This window comes from Mirounga leonina, unplaced genomic scaffold, assembly GCF_011800145.1.
Source record: "Mirounga leonina isolate KUSES-001 unplaced genomic scaffold, KU_Mleo_1.0 Mir_93, whole genome shotgun sequence".
Taxonomy (NCBI): domain Eukaryota; kingdom Metazoa; phylum Chordata; class Mammalia; order Carnivora; family Phocidae; genus Mirounga; species Mirounga leonina.
The window spans coordinates 37,696,008-37,717,448 of NW_023270854.1; the positions used below are offsets into that span (position 1 = coordinate 37,696,008).

Below are 21,441 nucleotides of genomic sequence, written 5' to 3' on the forward strand. Positions count from 1 at the left end.
ACATAGTAATTGCTTCAAACAGGATTGAAATAATGGAAATTTGATTTTTAAAATGCAGAGTTGCATGTGGGGTGACAGATGCTATAAACAGCTTCCTATTAACTAGATTTTGAAAGATCAATTTCTTTCTTTGTATTATCTGTGCTCCTCATTGGCCTATGGATAACACCCACCAGGTCTTCATTCTTGACTTTCCCAGAATTGAGACTATTATTCACTAGCTTTATCAGCAGCAGTTTTCATTTCATACTAGGTAAAAAGAAACCAGCCTTTGCCTATTTCTTATCTGTTTATCTGTTTACTCCTTTCCCTCCCCTCCCCCTCATTTTCCTGGGAATGCCCTCTCCCGATCAACACACAACACAGCCATGTTTGAGTATGGCTCTGCTCCTTGGCTACAGTAACGGGAGAGGAGGTGAATCCCAAAAGAAACTGACCTACCTGCTACTTTTGAGAATTTGGAATTTCCACCGAGAAATTTCTATCTTGGTATGCTTTTTCTCTTTAGTAGAGTACATGTAAACATGGTATCTTTTGTCCTATGTATCCATTAGTTGTATAATTATTTGTGTAACCTAAGGTGACATTTCTCAGTTGGGCCCTGTAGGCTTATGGGCAGGCAGTTGGCTTTTTTCAAATACTCCAAGCCATTTAACATCCTTTCCGTCTGAATGTTAAGTTCCAGCAACACCGACCCAGCTTCCTGTGATAATCAGAATGCAGCCCTGTTCTCTATTTCAGGTCACCTCTACAGCACAGCAAACACCCCAAGTTGAGAGATATTTTCTTTCTTTTCTTTTTAATTTTATTTTATTATGTCATATTGGTCACCATACAATACATCATTAGTTTTTGATGTAGTGATCCACGATTCATTGTTTTCATATAACACCCAGTGCTCCATGCAGTACGTGCCTGCCTTAATACCTGTCACCAGACTAACCCATCCCCCCACCCCCACCCCTCTAAAACCCTCAGTTTCTCAGAGTCCTAGTCTCTCATGGTTCCTCTCCCCCTCCGATTTCCCCCCCTTCATTTTTCTCTTCCTTCTCCTAATGTCCTCCATGCTATTCCTTATGTTCCACAAATAAGTGAAACCATATGATAATTGACTTTCTCTGCTTGACTTATTTCACTTAGCATAATCTCCTCTAGTCCCATCCATGTTGATGTAAAAGTTGGGTATTCATCCTTTCTGATGGCTGAGCAATATTCCATTGTATATATGGACCACATCTTCTTTATCCATTCATCTGTTGAAGGGCATCTCGGCTCTTTCCATAGTTTGGCTATTGCAGACATTGCTGCTATAAACATGGGGGTGCATATGGCCCTTCTTTTCACTACATCTGTGTCTTTGGGGTAAATACCGAGTAGTGCAATTGCTGGGTCATAGGGTAGCTCTATTTTTAATTTTCTGAGAAACCTCCACACTGTTTTCCCAAGTGGCTATACCAACTTGCATTCCCACCAACAGTGTAAGAGGGTTCTCCTTTCTCCACAACCTCTCCAACATTTGTTGTTTCTTGCCTTGTCGATTTTTGCCATTCTAACTGGTGTAAGGTGGTATCTCAATGTGGTTTTGATTTGAATTTCCCTGATGGCTAATGATGATGAACACTTTTTCATGTGTCTGTTAGCCATTTGTATGTCTTCTTTGGAGAAGTGTCTATTCATGTCTTCTGCCTGTTTTTTGACTTGATTATTTGCTTTTTGGCTGTTGAGTTTGTGATGTTCTTTATAGATCATGGATACCAGACTTTTCTCTTTCATTTGCAAATATCTTCTCCCATTCTGTGGGTTGCCTCTTTGTTTTGTTGACTGTTTCCTTTGCTGTGCAGAAGTTTTTATCTTGATGAAGTCCCAAAAGTTCATTTTTGCTTTTGTTTCACTAGCCTTTGGAGATGTATCTTGAAAGAAGTTGCTGTGGCCGATGTCCTAGAGTTTACTGCCTATGTTCTCTTCTAGGATTTTGATGGATTCCTGTCTCACATTGAGGTCTTTCATCGATTTTGAGTTTATCTTTGTGTATGGTGTTAGAGACTGGTTGAGTTTCATTCTCCTGCATGTAGCTGTCCAATTTTCCCAGCACCATTTATTGAAGAGACTGTCTTTTTTCCATTGGACATTCTTTCCTGCTTTGTCGGAGATTATTTGACCATAGAGTTGAGGGTCCATATCTGGGCTCTCTATTCTGTTCCATTGGTCTATATGTCTGTTTTTGGGCCAGGACCATGCTGTCTTGGTGACCACTGCTTTGTAATATAGCTTGAAATCGGGCAACATGATGCCCCCAGCTTTGTTTTTCTTTTTCAACATTTCCTTGGCGATTTGGGGTCTTTTCTGATTCCATACAAATTTTAGGATTTATTCCAGCACTTTGAAAAATGTCATTGGAATTTTGATCAGGATGGCATTGAAGGTATAGGTTACTCTGGGTAGCATAGACATTTTAACAATGTTTATTCTTCCAATCTATGAGCATGGACGGTTTTTCCATCTTTTTGTGTCTTCTTCAATTTCTTTCATGAGTGTTCTGTACTTCCTAGAGTATAGATCCTTTACCTCTTTGGTTAGGTTTATTCCAAGGTATCTTATGGTTTTTGATGCTATTGTAAATGGAATCGTTTCTCTAATTTCTCTTTCTACAGTTGCATTGTTAGTGTATAAGAAAGCAACTGATTTCTGTGCATTGATTTTGTATCCTGCCACATTACTGAATTGCTGTATGAGTTCTAGTAATTTGGGGGTGGAGTCTTTTGGGTTTTCCACATAAAGTATCACGTCATCTGCGAAAAGAGAGTGTTTGACTTCTTCTTTGCCAATTTGAATACCTTTTATTTCTTTTTGTTGTCTGATTGCTGTTGCTAGGACTTCTAGTACTATGTTGAACAATAGTGGTGAGAGTGGGCATCCTTGACGTGTTCCTGATCTTAAGGGAAAGGCTCTCAGCTTTTCCCCATTGAGGATGGTATTTGCTGTGGATTTTTCATAGATGGATTTTATGAACTTGAGGAATGTTTCCTCTATCCCTATACTCTGAAGAGTTTTAATCAGGAAAGGATGCTGTATTTTGTCAAATGCTTTTTCTGCATCAATTGAGGGGGTCATATGGTTCTTCTCTCTCTTCTTATTAATGTGTTCTATCACATTGATTGATTTGTGAATGTTGAACCACCCTTGCATCCCGGGGATAAATCCCACTTGGTTGTGGTGGATGATCCTTTTAATATATTGTTGGATCCTATTAGCTAGGATTTTGTTGAGGATTTTGGAATCCATATTCATCAGAGATATCCGTCTGAAATTCTCCTTTTTGATGGGGTCTTTGCCTGGTTTGGGGATTAAGGTAATGCTGGCCTCATAGAATGAGTCTGGAAGCTTTCCTTCTGTTTCTATTTTTTGAGACAGCTTCAGGAGAATAGGTATTTTTTCTTTGATTGTTTGGTAGAATTCCCCAGAGAATCCATCAGGCCCCGGACTCTTGTTTTTTGGGAGGTTTTTGATCATTGCTTCAATCTCATTACTGGTTATTGGCCTATTCAGATTGTCAATTTCTTCCTGTTTCAGTCTTGAGAGTTTATAGGCTTCCAGGAAGACATCCATTTCATCCAGGTTACTCAGCTTATTGGCATATAGTTGTTGATAATAATTTCTAATAATTGTTTCTATTGCCTTGGTGTTAGTCATGATCTCTCCCCTTTCAGTCATAATTTTATTAATTTAGGGCCTTTCTCTTTTCTTTTGGATAAGTCTGGCCAGTGGTTTATCGATCTTATTAATTCTTTCAAAGAACCAGCTTCTAGTTTCGTTGATCTGATCTATTGTGTTTCTGGTTTCTAATTCATTGATCTCTGCTCTAATCTTAATTATTTCTCTTCTAATGTGTGGCTTAGGCATCGTTTTTTGCTTTTTCTCTAGTTCTTTAAGGTGTAGAATTAGTTGGTGAATTTGGGATTTTTCTATTTTTTTGAGTGAGGCTTGGATGACTATGTATTTCCCCCTTAGGACCGCCTTTGCAGCATCCCATAGGTTTTGGACCGATGTGTTTTCATTCTCATTGGTTTCCATGAATTGTTTAAGTTCTTCTTCGATTTCCTGGTTGACCCAAACATTCTTGAGCAGAGTGGTCTTTAGCTTCCAAGTGTTTGAATTTCTTCCAAATTTTTTCTTGTGATTGAGTTCCAGTTTTAAAGCATTATGATCTGAGAATATGCAGGGAATAATCTCAATCTTTTGGTATCAGCTGTGACCTGATTTGTGACCCATTATGTGGTCTTTTCTGGAGAAAGTTCCCTGTGCACTCGAAAAGACTTGAGTATTCTGTTGTTTTAGGGTGGAACGTTTTGCATATATCTATGAGGTCCATCTGGTCCAGTGTGTCATTCAAAGCTCTTGTTTCTTTGTTGATTTTCTCCTTAGATGATCTGTCTGTTGCTGAGAGTGGAATATTGAGGTCTCCTACAATTAACGTATTGTTATAAATATGACTCTTTATTTTGGTTAACAGATGGCTTATGTAGATGGCTGCTCCCATGTTGGGGGTGTACATATTTACAGTTGTTAGATCTTCTTGTTGGATAGACCCTTTAAGAATGATATAGTGTCCTTCTGTGTCTCTAACTACAGTCTTCAGTTTAAAATCTAATTTGTCTAATATAAGAATTGCTACCCCAGCTTTCTTTTGAGGTCTGTTGGCATGGAAGGTGGATCTCCATCCCTTCACTTTCAGTCTGGGTGTATCTTTAGGTTCAAAATGAGTCTCTTGTAGACAGCATATGGATGGATCCTGTCTTTTATCCAATCTGCAACCCTGTGCCGCTTTATGGGAGCATTTAGGCCATTCACGTTGAGAGTGATTATTGAAAGATATGAATTGTCATCATGTTGCCTGTGAAGACCTTGTGTTTATAGATTGTCCCTGTAAATTTCTTTTCTATATCACTCTTGGGGCCTTTCTACTTTTATAGAACGCTCCTTAATATTTCTCGCAGGATGGGCTTAGTGGTCACATATTCTTTCAGTTTCTGCCGGTCGTGGAAGCTCTGCATCTCTCCATCCATTCTAAATGACAGCCTTGCCGGATAAAGTATTCTTGGCTGCATGTTCTTCTCGCTTAGTACCCTGAATATGTCTTGCCAGGCTTTTCTGGCTCGCCAGGTCTCTGTGGATAGGTCTGACATTATTCTGATGTTCCTCCCTCTGTACTTAAGGAATCTCTTCCCCCTAACGGCCCTTAAGATGGTTTCCTTTGTTCTAAGATTTGAGAGTTTTACTATTACATGCCGGGGCATTGGCCTGTTTTCCTTGATCTTGGGAGGGGTGCTCTCTGCCTCTAGGACACAAATGTTTGTTTCATTCCCCAGATTAGGGAAGTTCTCAGCTACGATTTGCTCAAATGTATCTTCTAGTCCTCTCTCTCTCCACCCCCTCAGGGATTCCAATAATTCTCAGAGCAGAGAGATCACAGTCTGTTTTTCAGTGAGCTCTCCAGGCCACACTATCTCCGTTTCTGTCTGTGCTGCTATAAACTGCAGCGTCCTTGGTTGTGTGCCCCTCAGCAGGCTCCCAGTCCTTGCCTCCAGGTTGGGGCATGGGGGCACTCTGCCCTTTGTGCTTCTAAAACCGCCAGCTGCCCCCAGATGGCTTGTGCGACCCCGCTGCTCCAGTTTCCGTCTGGGTTTCTGCCCTAAAGTCCTTTCCCCACCACTACCGGTCTGCAAGTCTGTGCCCCGTCCCCAGCGGGGGAGGTTGTCACTCACTGGTGGTGTAAGATCCCCACGGCGAGGCTCCCTCCCCCTTCCATTTATCTTCCGATATGTGCCCACGGAATCACAGCTCCCTGCTTCATACCTTGAAACCAAGGGCCTGCGATATTCTGTTTGTAGAGATCCATATTTATCTTCTTACATCTCAGGCTGATTTCGTGGGTGTTTGGAGTGTCTGGTAGATATCCAGCTCAATTCCAGGGACCGATTGGAATAGGGTCCTACTCCTACTCCTTCTCCTCCCCCATCTTCTCCCCCCTTAAGAGGCATTTTCTAAAGGAAACCATCTCTGGCCAGTTTTCTACTTAGTATCTCAAAATATTGTTTTCATTATTTGCCAGTTGTTGAGCAATTCAAGAATTCACACAATGATTTCTGCATCTGTGGCACATGGTTAGCATCTCCTGACTGCTTTGCCTGCACAAATCTGTGAGGGTTGTGTAACTTGAGATCAAGCCCCGCCTGTGGTCCTGCTTCAGGCTCCATGCTCAGTGGGGAGTCTGCTAAAGGTTCTCTCTCCTTCACCTCCTCCCAGCCCCTGTCTCCTCTCTCTCATAAATAAATAAATCTTTAAAAAAAATTATTTTCAGGCTCTAACTCATATTTTCATTCATCTAGTTAAATGTATCCTGTGAAATTGCCAGATTTAATGAATAAGACACAGGATGCCCAGTTATATTTGAATTTCAGATAAACAATAATTTTTAATAGAAGTTTGTCCCAATGTTGCATGTTTATCTGGAATTCATATTTAATTGGCAAAGCTGTTTTATCTACTACCATTAATCCTATTTAAAAATCAGCACTAGACCCTAAGGGTGGAAAAAATTGTGGCGCCTCCCCTCATCTGTAATGCAAAATAAAAACTGTACTAAGTCCCAAATAAGCGTAAGGATGATCTGATTTTGCCATGTTATACTCAGTTGCTTTTTAAAAAACCTAACAGTAGTTCGGGTTTTGAAGCAAAAATTGTTGAGGTCCAGAGTGAATGCAGACTTGATGTAGGCAGGCCAAATATCTGGCTTTTTGTCTAATTGATTATTGCTATGCATGTACTTTTTACCTAAGGGTATTTATGTTGAGTCCTGATGAAAGCATTTTTCAGAATCACTTTGGAATTAATCAAACACTTACCAATAGGTGAGTCCAATAATTTGATGTATCCAGGCACATTAGTGGTGTAGAACCATATCTAGCTGTATGCAGGGATAATTATACTGTCTGTGCATTCAGTAGATATTTGTTGAAGAAGTAAATGTTTAGGTGAAAAATGTCTTCATCTTTGAAAGAAAGTTTCCATATGCACCTCTGCAAATTAGTAATTACCTCTGTAGAAGTACAACGATGCTTACTGCTCATCTTTTCTCATGCATGAAATGGGTAATAGAGAACCCATATAAATATAAGGGCAAACCATTGGCTAGACATTTCAATTTCGTAATACACCTAGAAAAATATCTGAGCGAGGTGTTATAACATTTGCAAACTTTTTTTTTTAATTGTCTGAATTCCCTCTTTTCAAATGTATTCAAAGATACACAATGCATAAAGTAGATAAAGGCAGGGTAGCCCTTGTTGAATAAGAGGTGTTACACTGTACCAAGAATTCCATTCCCCAGTAGAGGTTTCTCTGGACTATAGTGTGCTATTTCTTTATGAATCAGGACATATGAGGTCTTTAATAACATTTAGATTTATAGGCTTTATTCAATGATAGTTAAATTTTATTAGTTTTTTAAAAATATGTTTTCTATAGTTGTATTATCCAGTTATGTACATTGCAGGTGGTTTGTGATAGAATAGCAGAATATTAAATATCACAATACTAAATATAACAAGATAAATTTCACTAGGAGATTATTTCTAATTTATTTTTTGTTCAGAATCTCAAGAGTGTACATATGAGAAAATATCGAAAGTTTGGTCCCAAGCGCAAATTCTTCTGTAAGGGTACGGCATGGTCAGCAACAAACATGTTTTTAATGTTATCATTCCAGTAAAATAAAAGTATTACTGCTATTCTCATTTTTATAAAATAAAGGCAACGGTAATTTTAAAAATAGTGTGATTAGACCAGTTTTATTTGCTCTGAGGCTCAGTATCTGAAATGGAGCATACTATACCAAGGCAGCAAGCTGAGGAGTAATGTAATTTAATGGAATGGAATAGAATTTATAATGAAATTCAGCAGAGCCTCCTAGTTTTCCAAATTACTGATATTTAGTAACATTAATTTTGTTTGTTTTTGTTTTGTTTTTTGCTAAAACCTTAGTGAACTTAGGACAAAATGGTGTGATTTTGGTGGATAAATCTTTTGGCTTTAGCCATTTTGTTTTGCTTTAAAAAGTGGTTGCTAATGCACATGACCAGTGTCATGTAATATCTCGATTTCAGTTCATGGGTTAGTTTTGCATCTTAAGCCGAGCATGCCTTCTCTATTGGTGAATTTCCTTCAATAATTGGAATTCTTATTCCTTTAAAAATAGGCTACTCATACTCCTTGTACTTTCTATTAAAAAGGAAGTCCTATGCATTTAGTTCCTGGCTGTTAAATATTACAACATTGTTGTTGCAAAGCCCGTCACTTTAACCATCAGTTCTGCGGAATAGCCTCCAGGTGGCGCTCTCCATTGTTAGTGTGCAGTCTGATGTGTTTCTTGTGAAGCTTTGTAACCCAAGCCCAGACACAGAGTTTGACTGCCCCTTGTATTCAGAATGGTCGCCTCAAACCTGCTAGAGCATCTTAAACTTACAAAGAACCTCACACCAGAGAACATTACAAACATTTCAGGATATCAACCTAGGCTGTGAGGTTAATATTCCAACTCTCTATGGATGAGACAGTCTCTCTCTCTCTCTCTCTCTCTTCTCTCTCTTTTAATGCTGATAAGCAGGAGAGGCTAGAAAATATAGTGATTAAGGGGATAGTCTCCAAAACCAGATTATCACCTGAGTCCTTTCTCTTTACTTGTTTGACAAGTTATAAAACCTCTCTGAAGCTTAGTTTCCTCATCTTTTAAACAAAGATGACAATGGTGATGATAGTAATCTATTCTTGGGATTGTTGGGAGGATCAAAGGATAAAATCCATGTAAAATCCTTGCTTAGTATAATCCAGTTATTAAGGACTCAATTAATGAAAAACTTAAACACACATGTATTATTTAGGAAGCATTTCCTTTTTTGTAAAACAGCAACAGTGAGTAATAGTTGTCATATATTGAGTGAGAATCTTAATTTTGAGAACTGTCCATTCTCTACTATAACAGGAACCAGAATATGTGGCAGCTGACTACATTTAGAACACCTTTCTTCTGAAAATGTTCAGAAATTAAACAGTTAAATATAGAGAAGAGGCTTGGGACTGAGGAAGAAAGACATAGGACAAGTAGTCCTGTTTTAAAATTCTTCTCTGTTAGCAGTGTTGTTACCAAAATTTTATGGCTTGGGTTAATGAGATAAACTTGCATCATATAACTGTGAGACACAGAGTCTGAGAAAATACAGCAAAGCAATGGTTTATTATTACATTGTTTTGATTAACTGACCAAGTTCTTCAACTTTTCTAACTTGATGTTACTTCATGTATTCAGATCCAGGTAGGAAAGATTTACTTCTGAAGACAAAGCTCTGCTATTCAAAAGTAAATGTAAGAAAATTTTAAGAATTATATATTATTGAATTTACAAGATAAGATTTGCAAATCAATTTAACCACAGTTGCTCTTTTGTTTCCATTCTTTCGGATCACTGACATTTTTACCCTAACTGAACTGTGTTGAGAGGAAGCCAGAATTTGGCTTTATAGTTGTAAGATTTTGAAAAAAATATTTTCTTCTTTCTTCAGAGTGGCAGGGACATTGACAAGGTAAAATGCCCATCCTCTTTTCAATCATAATATTTGCCAGTAAACTTTTCAAAAATGTGCCCCCAATAGTTTGTTGTTGTTGTTTTAACCCACAAGTGGAAGATCAATAGCAGTGTCCCTTATGGGACTTGATCATTAGGCCTTCTTCAGGGGATTTCTTTATCATTAGATTACTAATGTCATACTGTCTTTGCTATCGAGGCCAGTTTTATTGTTTACTCTATCAAAAGATGCTGCAGTTCCATTATTCTTATGTAGAAGTATTACCATATTTTTTTTGATGGGAGAAGTCATTTCTACTTCTAGTTTATGATAATAATTTGATTCATGATATTTGGCATTATTGATGAACTCTGGTTTTAATGGACCTAGGATGTAATATTTTCATTGCAAACAGTATTAATGATGTCCAAAACACAGAGGAATTAAGGTCTTTAGAACTGGTAAGAAATGAAAAAATAAGTTGTGCCACAACATCTCCTCCCCTCTCAACCGTAGCTAATTCAAAGTTAAAAGCAACACCAACAGGGGGCACCTGGGTGGCTCAGTCGTTAAGCGTCTGCCTTCGGCTCAGGTCATGATCCTGGGGTCCTGGGATCGAGCCCCGCATCGGACTCCCTGCTCAGCAGGAAGCCTGCTTCTCCCTTTTCCACTCCCCCTGCTTGTGTTCCCTCTCTGGCTATCTCTCTCTCTCTGTCAAATAAATAAATAAATAAATCTTTAAAAAAAAAAAAAAGCAACACCAACAGAATCTTCAGCTATAACTCAAGTTTAGTGAAGTTTCACAAGTGCTGACTTTGTCCTATGAGGATACTTTGATACTTCAGGTGTTTTTGAAATATACAATTTTTAAAAATCTGTTTTGACATTTCTGCTTTCCTTGGACACTACACATTTCTCTATTGGATAAGGCCACCATGGTCCATTCAATTTATGGAAATAGACAAGGATTTGGGAGATCCAGGCTTGAGTTCCAGCTCTTTGCTTTGTCCTCTGTTGTGTAACGATGGCAGTTCATTTCATCTCTTCATACCAATCAATCCACTTATCAGATCTGTTTAGCTACTGTTTAAAATAATGAATGCAAAAAGTCAATGAAAAATATAAAGCATTATATAAATCTAAGAAAAAAAGTCTGCATTCTTAGGAAAAAAAAGCATTTTTATGAAAGAGATGCCTCATAATTATTTACATGATAAATAGTGTTTGGTCATTAGTTTATAAATTTCTATATGGTTAGGTTCTCATCCTTCCTTTGGATGTTAATTTCTATTAATAAGCAATATATGTGCCTTGTCATAAGGCAGTTGTCTTTTTAGTGTTTAGTTCAGAGAGAGCAAGACTAATATCCATTCGTGTTTTGTTTTGCTTCTTATTACTAACAAGATGCAGTGTTTCTGCATGAACAAATTCTAAGTAAATACTCTCTATCCTTCCAAAATATAAAGATATTTCTAAGAATACATTTTCAAGTGAAGTATTAATCTCATCAGTGTTCTTGAAAATGTTCTGTCCTCTATATTCAAAGCTCAGTTTCTATCCCAGAAACAAATAAGTGGATTAGATTTGAAGAGTGGGTCAAGGAAAAAGACATTTATGCATGATTAAAGCATTTTATGTAATTAATTATGGTATTGGTAGAATGGCATTTCAAGTATCCAAGTCAAAATATTTTTCAATTTTGGTCCTTTACTTCCAGGTTTTATTTGCAACAGCTAGTACATATTGCATAAAGGATGTTAGGACTTTGATGAATGGACAGCAGAAGAACACATCTCTGAGTTTTATCACCGCTTATGAATATCTATTTAAAGTTGACTTAGCATCTCAAATGTTCACTCCCAGCAAATGGAAACAGAGCCTTTCATTAGAGTAGGAACCATAAGGGCGTTTAGCCCCTGCCTCAATTTCTAAAGAGGCTTCCCGTGTGGGCTTTCAATGTTATCTCTAAATGGGGTTACTGGAGGGTACCGACAGGATCAAAAGACAGGGCTTTAATTATGAAATGTATTTATTCAAATGTACCATAATTTAAGAACTTTTTAAGGATATTTCTTCATTTTTAAAAATACTCTAAGTACTTCAGCAATGAAGGTTGCCTAGGATTCTTAAATTCAAAGAAGCCGGGGAGGAAAAATTCTAGATAAGGAAAAAGAAATTATTTTCCGTCTTCACCTGCATGGCCAGAGAAATATTATTTCAGAAATGAGTGTGAGATGTGATGAGTCTGTTCTGGGGGTCTTTTGTCCTTGTGCTTAAGAAGACTCCGGGGTCTGCGGGCCCCAGTGAGCTTGAGGTGGGGAAGAAAGGACTTGAGGAGAGTGGGATGCCTTGGCAGGTCTCCCCATAAAATGGATTTTGAACACCAAGAAAAATCCCCCCAAGTAAGTGCTTTTATCCACTTACATAACATGTAGTGACATGCCAAGTGCTGTGCCAGAATAACATTGCAGAGAATAGTGTGATAAAAGACTTGCTGAATTTTTTTTCTAAGATACAAAGTGGGACTTTATATTTTTTCCATGTACACATGAACACAAACATATTTGTGACCCTTACAGGTACTCTATTTTTCAGAGTTAAACTATAAAAGAAATGTAATATGATTAATAATTATTATTTAAAAAATGGATTTGGGGCGACGTAATGCTAGGACAAGTAATACAGTTGAGTCAGGTCAATGGTGAATCTGTCTAGAAGGGATTCCTACACAGGTGCCTTCTTAGCATGGGGAAAAGGGCAGATTGTGGAGAGCATCAGGACCCTGGAAGCAAATTCAGGATGTCTTCAAGTCCATCATTTGCCCATCATTTTTTCAATGGAAGGTTTCTCTTTTATATAAGTAGAGAAAGATATAATAGAAATCCTCTATGAAAATCAATCGGACATTCTTCTCAAATCCTCTTTGTTGAATTTACTGGTCAGCCCCATAGTTCCAATGGACTATGACTCCGTGTGAGTTAAAATATCAGGACCAGGCATGTCTCATGGATTTTTTTTTTTAACTTCGGAATTGCTTTAATGTAGGTTTTCAGAGAGTCAGAAAAAAAGAAAAAAGATCTTTAAGTTAGATAAACAAATCAGGCAAAGGTGTGAGTTCCCTCAGTAAAATAGATGAATAGGAATCAAATTTGTGTGTGTGTGTGTGTATGTGTGTAGTTAAGGGAAATAACATAAGAGAAAGTGAGAATTTAAATTGTGTATATATTTCCTTATTCAATAACTAATATAAAACAGTTTGATGAAATACTTTCAAATTGTTCTGTTTATTTTTCTCTCATGATTCTTTGTACAGTATGAAGAAGTATATTTTAAAACCAGACAACAAATTTTAATTTACAAAGGATAGTTATATTAAAAACCCTAGTAGAGTTGAATTTTAATACCTGTGTATGGATAAGCCACAAGAGATTTTAATTGTGGACTTATACCTTCTCTTTGGTATTCTTATGGCTTTTTTTGCCCTGATCTAGGATAAGTGATGCAAACTGATTTTATTATTAAATTCAAGGCAAAGTACGCTTTACAATTTTGGATTTTAATATGTGGGGTTTCTTCAATGGTGTGCTCTTTCTACAGCATGAATAAGTAAAAGTTGATCCCATCACTATTAATGGAATTGGTGTAGACTTGTACTTAACTATACACAAACTGCGTATTTTCTTTCCTAGCTACAAACTTAAAATACAGTAGTGTTCGTAACAGCTGTGCATGCACCTGAGAAATTGCCTGTAGCATTTATGTCTAATTCCCAACTCATTTCTTCTTCTTTATCTCATATTTCATGTACCAGTGTTAGTATGATGGTGGAAGACTAATGCCCTGTATCACACTTCTTAGTAGCACTGCCTGAGTCCATGTCTGCTTTTATTTAGAGAAATTTAACTATCTGTCAGCTTCCCTTCAGGAGTTATTTGCTTTGATAAGAGAAATACCTTGGTTTTTGAAAAGTTAATATTTTAAAAATTACTGACAAGAGTATTGATTTCTAATGTGATTCTAGATCATGTTTCTGAAAATAGAAACTCTGTATAGGGTATGGGGAAAGCTTGCTCTGACCCTCAGTGTGAGCTGTTGTGGACATAAATTATGAAAGACTGACATAAGATAACAAATGGAAGAAGTGGCCAAAATGCATTTCCAGGTGTGTCATTTTCTGTGGAAGGGATGATTCACTGCAGTAAATATGTACGAGTTCTTAGAATTATCTGTTATTTTCAATTAAAATGTTTTGAAAAGCCATAACGAAGAAATGCTCATTAATGCAAAGTCCAAAGTTTCTTGTTTCTAGTTGGGGCTAAATTTTTTAAAATATATGTAAAATTGGATAAAACTATGGTGGTGCTAGCAGTAAGTTTAAAAACAACATTGACAATTTTTAATAAGGAAAATTCACTATAGACTATCTGCACACTGTGATTACTTTTCCTAAAAGAAATGCAGAAATATAAACAGATATCCATCCAGATGTGGTTGATTTTTTTTTCTCCACATCACCTTATTAGCTATTATTAAGACACATGCAATCAAGTTGGATAGATATTTCTTGAAATGATGCATGGTATGCAGTGCATGCTTTCATTGTGCTTCCTGCCATTATGGAATAATGCGTCTTATTTGGAAATACACTGATCATTTCTGTTGACTCAGGCTCAGTCAGCTTATATAATAACACCTCTATTTTATGAATCATTTCAGATTTCAGAGAGCTATGCCTTCCTACCAAGAGAAGCGGTGACACGGTTTCTAATGAGCTGCTCAGAGTGCCAGAAAAGAATGCATTTAAACCCAGATGGAACAGATCACAAAGGTAGCCACAGTGTCAAATAGTGAGACTTAAAGTAATTCTATTCATAGTGGCAATTTATATCCCACATTTTTATAAAAATGTGGCAGACTGAAACAGTTCAACAAGTCAGATCATCTCATTTATTGGAGTAGGAGGCAGTGAATTTTGAATATCCACTTCCAGAATAATTCTGTGCCCATTCTCAGAAGAAAGGCAGTTTTGGCTGTGGCAAATAATTTTTTTCCTATAATAATATTTTAGCTTTCACATATTGTGTGTATTTCATGGTATTTTAAATATATTTAGCAAGGAAATTGATGTTCCATCAGTGTCCTTTTAAACCTACCAATTCCTTATTTGTGAAAGTGATGAGTAGTATGGAGCTCCCTAACTGAAAATTTTTATATGCAAGTTATAATTTGTCTTTAGCTCTCATTAAAAATTATTTAGATGATTTTCCTAATCTATCAATTTCTCTCAGAGTTTAAATTCATCTCAAAGATACATTTAGGTTAGCCCACTCCCATATGTTGGGGGATGAATAGACAAAAAAGAAAAAGATAAAAGAAAAAAAACTGCACAAATTTCCTTTTTCACTCAAGTAGCACATAGAGAAAGTAGTTATGCAGCAAAGGAGAAAAATACAAAAATACAGGTAATTGTGTTTAATCACTATATTGGCTTGACCCACTGTTACTGGGGTATCAAAAAGCTCCCCTAGAGTTAGAGGTAGCTAATTTATCTGTAGCGTTAATTTGGCCCATACACCTTTTCATGGTTATTTTTTTCCTACAACCCATCCATAATGCTACCAATCTCCTGAAGACTTGGTATCTAGAATCCTATTTCAATTTGAACAAATTGAATCATTCTGAAATTATAGGTAGAATGTGGTATCACTTTCATACCCATTAAAAATGTTTCATTACAGATAATGGAAAACCTCCCACTTTGGTGACCAGCATGATTGACTACAACATGCCCATTACCATGGCCTATATGAAGCATATGAAATTGCAGCTGCTAAACTCACAGCAAGATGAGGTAAAGCGGAAATATCTACTTCCAAGTCAGAATGAAGTTTGATAACCATGACTATTGTATTAAGCATGACGGCATTGTAAAGACGGTAATTTATTTTTTAATGAAAGGAGTGTCACTGGGATTGCACAGATGGAGAAACGGGCAGAAACTTCTAGTCCTTGACAGAGAGTCCCTGTCTCAACGCAGCTACCTTAGTGCTCTGTGGGAATGTGTTCGTTCCCAAGAAAGATTCATTTCACTTAATTAACTGCCATCAAGCCGGCCTTGGTAAAGGGCTAGAAAGTTCAGGGGAAAGCATCCCGAATGAGTGAGTATCCAAGGAAAGTATCCAAGCCTTTAGTACGAAGGCTATTTTGCCTGGAAGTAAAAAAAAAAAAAAAAAAAAAATCATTTTAATAGGTATTTCAGGTATAATAATTTTTCCACCATCAAAATCTTTCATACGTTTTAATGCTTTTTTTTCCCTTTCATTAGTCTATATATTAGTTTGTCTACTTCTCCGCATTTTCTAGAGATAAGTTCGGTGATTCTTCCTAATTAGAGGTATTTCGATGTTTCAAGTTATTCTGTTTAATTTGTATGGTAAGAATCTAGAAATATGCTTGCTGGCAGGTATTAGACACAAATGCACATTTGTTGAATATTCTCCAGGATACTAATGAACTATTCAGTTTGGTGGAAGTGTCTCAAAGACAGGGACCAATTTATATATATTCCCCCCAAAACCTGTAGCAATAGGGACTTGGGAAATCCTTGTAAACTAGTTTAGTAGTCATTAACTAATGGGCACATTTGGATTATCAATATTAGGAATAGGTTCACAGGCTAATACATACACTGCTTCTTGAAATTTCTCAAGAACAGGAAATGTGGTTAAATATTTTTCAAATACAGCATTACTTGGTGAAGTATTATAAAATTCTTTCAATATTACTTTGTTGAGCTTACTTTATTAAAACTCGTTTTTTTTGTTTTGTTTTGTTTTCCTCTGTATTTGAACAGGTTTAATCTCAAAACTATATTTATAAATTTGTTTGATCTCAAAAAACTAGTAAGGGTACACTCTATGAGATGATCTGCATTTGTACGATGGCAGTTTGGATTTCATATTACCAGATGGCTACATATAAATGATTAAATAAATAGTAGTAAAATCATTGGGTTAAAGACGTGAGAGATAACTAAAAAAAATACTAATGTCTATCTATCCCAGAGAATGGAAAAATTATTCCCATCACTTATTATATAATTGGAAAAAAATTTAAAACTTCATAAACTAGTTAGAGCTGTCAAATTATTTGTAGGAAGCTCATTCAGATGTTGGTACATTTATTTCTAGGCTAAAAAGTAAGAAGATCAACTTTGTGCCAACAATACAGCCTACACATGCTGAATCTTTCTGGCTTCTAAAAAATCATAAGTATTTCACACAAAGGAAGTAGATCCTTTTAATTTATAACTGGATTAGGAAAATAACTCTCATCTTTACGTTTTGAAGATACCAATTGGATGGTATCTGAAATATTCAGATAAGTGACTGCATTTTTTGCAAAATTTTAGAAGTCATGATTATCAAAAGATAGGAAGGTGATTAAGTAAATCACATAAAAAAGGAATTCAAGTGATACATTTCTTTGTGATCAGTTATATTTAAATTTTAATGTGTTAATTCAATTAGTTCAACAAATGTTTATTGACTACCTTCTATGTAACTGGCCCTCTTGTAGATAATGGAGGTAAACAGTGAGTAAATTGACAAAAATCTTACGTTTATTAAACTTAACTTCTAGTGAGGGGGAGAAAATGAAGTAAGTAATGAAAGTGTGTTTGTAAGAAGATGCGAAATGCTATTAAGAGAGAGAAAGACAGGAGTGGGAATCCCTTTAAGATTACAAAATACTTTATCCAATGTAAGATCAGTTGACTTTCTTATAAATTGTTGACGGAGTTTAAACCAGGATAAACTTACAGGGAGGAAGTTTGGCAGTAATTATTAAAAGCTTTTAGAAGTTACCCATATGCTTTGACTAGAAATTTGTACTAAGGGATGTGGTGAATAAAACAATTTATATATTAGGATGTTTGTTGCATTGCTAATGGTGAATAATTGGAACTATTTTCAAGATCCAACAATGAGGAATTGTCAGATCTTCACTGACCAATATGATAGCCACCAGCCCATATGTGGACATTTAAATTTAATTGAAAATTAATTAAAATTAATGAAAATTAAATTTTCAGTTCTTCAGTTGCACTAACCATGTTTCAAGTGCTCAATAGCCAAGTATGGATGGTAGTCACCTGACTGAATAGGGAGTATTATAGAGCCATTCCATCAGTACAGAATGTTTTTCTGAACATTACTGGCTGAATAACTAACCAGCATTAGGGGCACCCCTGGAGCTTAGTGAGCTGCATGTTGCAGGTCCCCTCACCCCGAGATTCTGATTCTAGACCTAGTGTGTGACACCTGGTGATCCGAATTTTTAACAGTATCTACCCTCATGCACACTAAGGTCTGAGGTGGTACATTTCATGGGAAGGCTAATAATATAGGCTTTAAGTTGATTTGAGCATAAGGTAAGTGAAAAATAGAACAAAGAAGGGATTGGTGAGAGCAGTTTTCAGGCAATCTTATGGAAACCCCTTAATGTTTGATTGAGCAGCTTACACATTACTTGGTAGATTTGGATTGACTTGAATATATATATTTATTTATTTATTTATATATTTTATATTATATATTATTTATTTATATATATAATTTATGAGCAGAGAAGAGGCACTCTCTGAAGTGGAAAGATTAATTTAACAGTAGTCAATGAACAGGACTGGTGGGGAAGAAATTGAAGGCGGGTAGATAACTAGGAGACTATTATTCATCATTCAGGAAATGGGAACATGAGCTCAGGACAATACCAATGGAAATGGAGAGTTACATGGTACAGACTCTTTAGAGGTAAAATCTGGAACTTGAAAACTAAAATAAGATATGGAACAGATCAGGGATCTGAATTTCAAGCAACTGTCTTAAAAGGAAAAAGACGGGATAAAATTATTATAGTAAAATATTTATTCTAATTTTTAAAAATTAAGTTTTAGGGAAGCAAATGCTATGATAACTGGCCATAACTTTCATTATGATAAGATTTTAGTAACATAAGGAATAAGGTCACACTGTAGGATGTGAAGACTTTTTCTGGTTATCATTCAGAATAAAATACTCACAGAGGGAAGAATTTAGATGAATGGCTTACAGATGATCATGAATAAAATAAAATACTTAATATCATTTCAATAAAGTTTTCTGATTCTTCACTCTTAGAAATCTTCAGTAATTTCTTTCCAGAGTGATTAGCATTGCCTCTATGTTGATAATAAAAAACCCACAGTACTGTATTTTATAAACTTTTGCCACCTCTTAAAAAACAAACAAAAGATAGTAATTTAATCATTTAATAATTGGAATAGAACTTACAGAATGAATGCATGCACTTAGTTTCATTAAAGGTCTTAAATCTAAGCAATTGGATAATTTATATTCTAATGAGTAGAATTGGGAAAAGTGAATTATATTTCATAGGAAATCATGGAGGAAAATATTTAAGATAGTCACAATCATTAAGCCACTTATGATAAGTAGAATGGTGATTTTTTAAAAAAATAAGTACATTTGGTTATATAACCGTTTAATTTATTGTCCACATTTCTTAAAAAGCATGCTGATATGAGTGTTATTTATTGCTGATAAAATGTTGATTATTCATAATGCGTTATAGAAGTTTATATAATCATTCTGTGGATTAGAGATTGTGATCTCTTTGTGTCTAGCTTTTCTTTAAACACACATACAGTCTCATATACACATACGTTTTACACACTCACATGCATACACATGCACACATAATATATATCAGATGGTATATATTGGAAATTAGCTATTTGTAGTATATAATAAATGTTGATTCTAAAGACTATGTTTATATAGAATACACAGCTATTTTATAAATACATGTTGGTCATCTTTACTATTAAATTTATTTTTGTATGTGTTCATAAAATATTATCGATATGAATCCTATTATATGCTGTAGGGTTTCCTATATAGTGTACATAAAAATAGTAAACAGTTTTATACTTATTATATATCTGACATTGTTCTCACTACTTTAAATATTATTATATTTCCTTAATCTTTATATATAGCCCTATGAGATTGATGCTATTATTCCCATTTTATAGATGAAGAAATTGAGGCACAGAAAGGTTAGGTAACTTGCTTAAAGTAACATATTTAAGTGGCAGAGCATGGATCTAAATCAGTTCAGTCTGGCTCTAGAGAATGTGCTCTAAATTACTATCATATTGTAGACACTACATATAGTGTATATTATAAATATCTGTCACTTATGTGTGCATATATGTGTATGTATATGTATATGGTACACACTGATAACATTGATGTGCACATTGAATTCTGTTATTTTTTCTCTTTTTAACATATATATTTATTTCAGATGCTTTGGATTTTCTTAGAATTTAGAATTGGAGAAAACATAATGTACCGAGAGAGAGGGCATGCCGCCGGGAGAAGTCTATGTGGCTGATTGCCCAGAGGCCTCGCAGGGTGGCATTTCCTTGCTGAATTAATGAAGAGCTAGTGCTACTCAGTAGACCCAGACATGATCAGACCTTTTGTAAAGGAAGGACACCAAAATCACCTTGACCTGACCTATGGATCAGAATGCCAATTTGTTAGTCTACTAGAACGTTCCTGTCCCCTAACCATAGCAACTTCTTTGCTGAAAACAAGATGTCATTTATGAAGCCAAGGTAACTCTTCCTATTCAAAGAAGCTATTTTCTCAAGCCTGAGTGACTCCATATAAATCCCGGTTCTGGTATATAATAGTGGGATACATTCTTTAACTGCTCTGTGCCTCAATTTCTCAATCTGTAAAATGGGATGAATCCTGGGACCTGACTCACAGGTGGTGATAAAGCTGAAGTGAGTGAACAAATATAAAAAAACAGTTATCTGTAACATTAATAGCACTACAACTACAGCTGCAGCTAATTATTATATTAATGCTAAACTTTCAGATCAGACATTTATAAATTAAAGTCAAACCTGGTGATTTTGATTCAGTACTTACAGTATGTCAAAGCAGATTCCTCAGGCCCCTCTTCCTACATAAGCCCACCATTGGCCAAAAATCAATTCTCCAACAGGAGTTCGCTTCAGTAAAATGGCTACAGCAAAATATCTTAGATTGGATTTAAGTTCATTTTTGTCAGGTTTTGATGAACTGGGTGTTTGGAAAACTGGCCTTTTTGGTAATTTCTCCATTTGGTGACCTGGCTTTTGGGAAATGGGTCTTTCACACTTCTACCCAGAACTTCTTTTTGGGGTTACAGTACAGTGTATATTCACTTATAACGAAAGAAGGGATGTGCTAAAACCTTGCTGTCAGTAAACGTGTATTTTCAATCTAGCCATGTAAGTTTGTCAATTATTAGAATCCATACTGTTTGCCAATGACAGTATTTTGGTTAAGGTTTTCTTACTACATCCTAAGATTTTTGCTTATAATATTTTATTAAGTAATTTATTTTTAGACTCAAAACATATACTTCTCTATATTTTGTATTTTGTGATTTGACTCTTCTAGGAAGTTTTTACTAATTAAAAAAATCCATTTTTCATTATTTAGGATAATTCACCAACTACATCCTTCCTAAACACGTTATTTTACCTTTCAAATATGCCTGTGCATAGATACATTGTTTGATTTTTCACAAATCTTGAAATTCTTTAAAGGGAGAAATTATTACATTATTTGTTATTTCAGGTATCTATTAATATGTAACATGTTTTGCTGAGTTCTGTAAAAGCTTACTTTCTGGCTAAACTCTAATTGACCCTGTAGATAAAATGGTCACTATTTGAATGTGTTATATTTTATGATGCTTG

The 21,441-nt window shown here is 35.7% G+C and overlaps 1 protein-coding gene across 3 annotated transcripts in view; it reads left to right on the forward strand.

The window, feature by feature from the left end:
• The window catches only part of NOL4 (nucleolar protein 4), a 413,857-nt gene that overhangs the window by 104,443 nt on the left and 287,973 nt on the right, over positions 1-21,441 (forward strand). For all 3 annotated transcript variants that reach the window (XM_034995876.1, XM_034995877.1, XM_034995878.1), the window contains exons 3-4: positions 14,334-14,445; positions 15,356-15,468. In XM_034995876.1, coding sequence (XP_034851767.1) covers positions 14,334-14,445; positions 15,356-15,468 — 225 coding nt within the window. The remainder of the gene's footprint in view (positions 1-14,333; positions 14,446-15,355; positions 15,469-21,441) is intronic.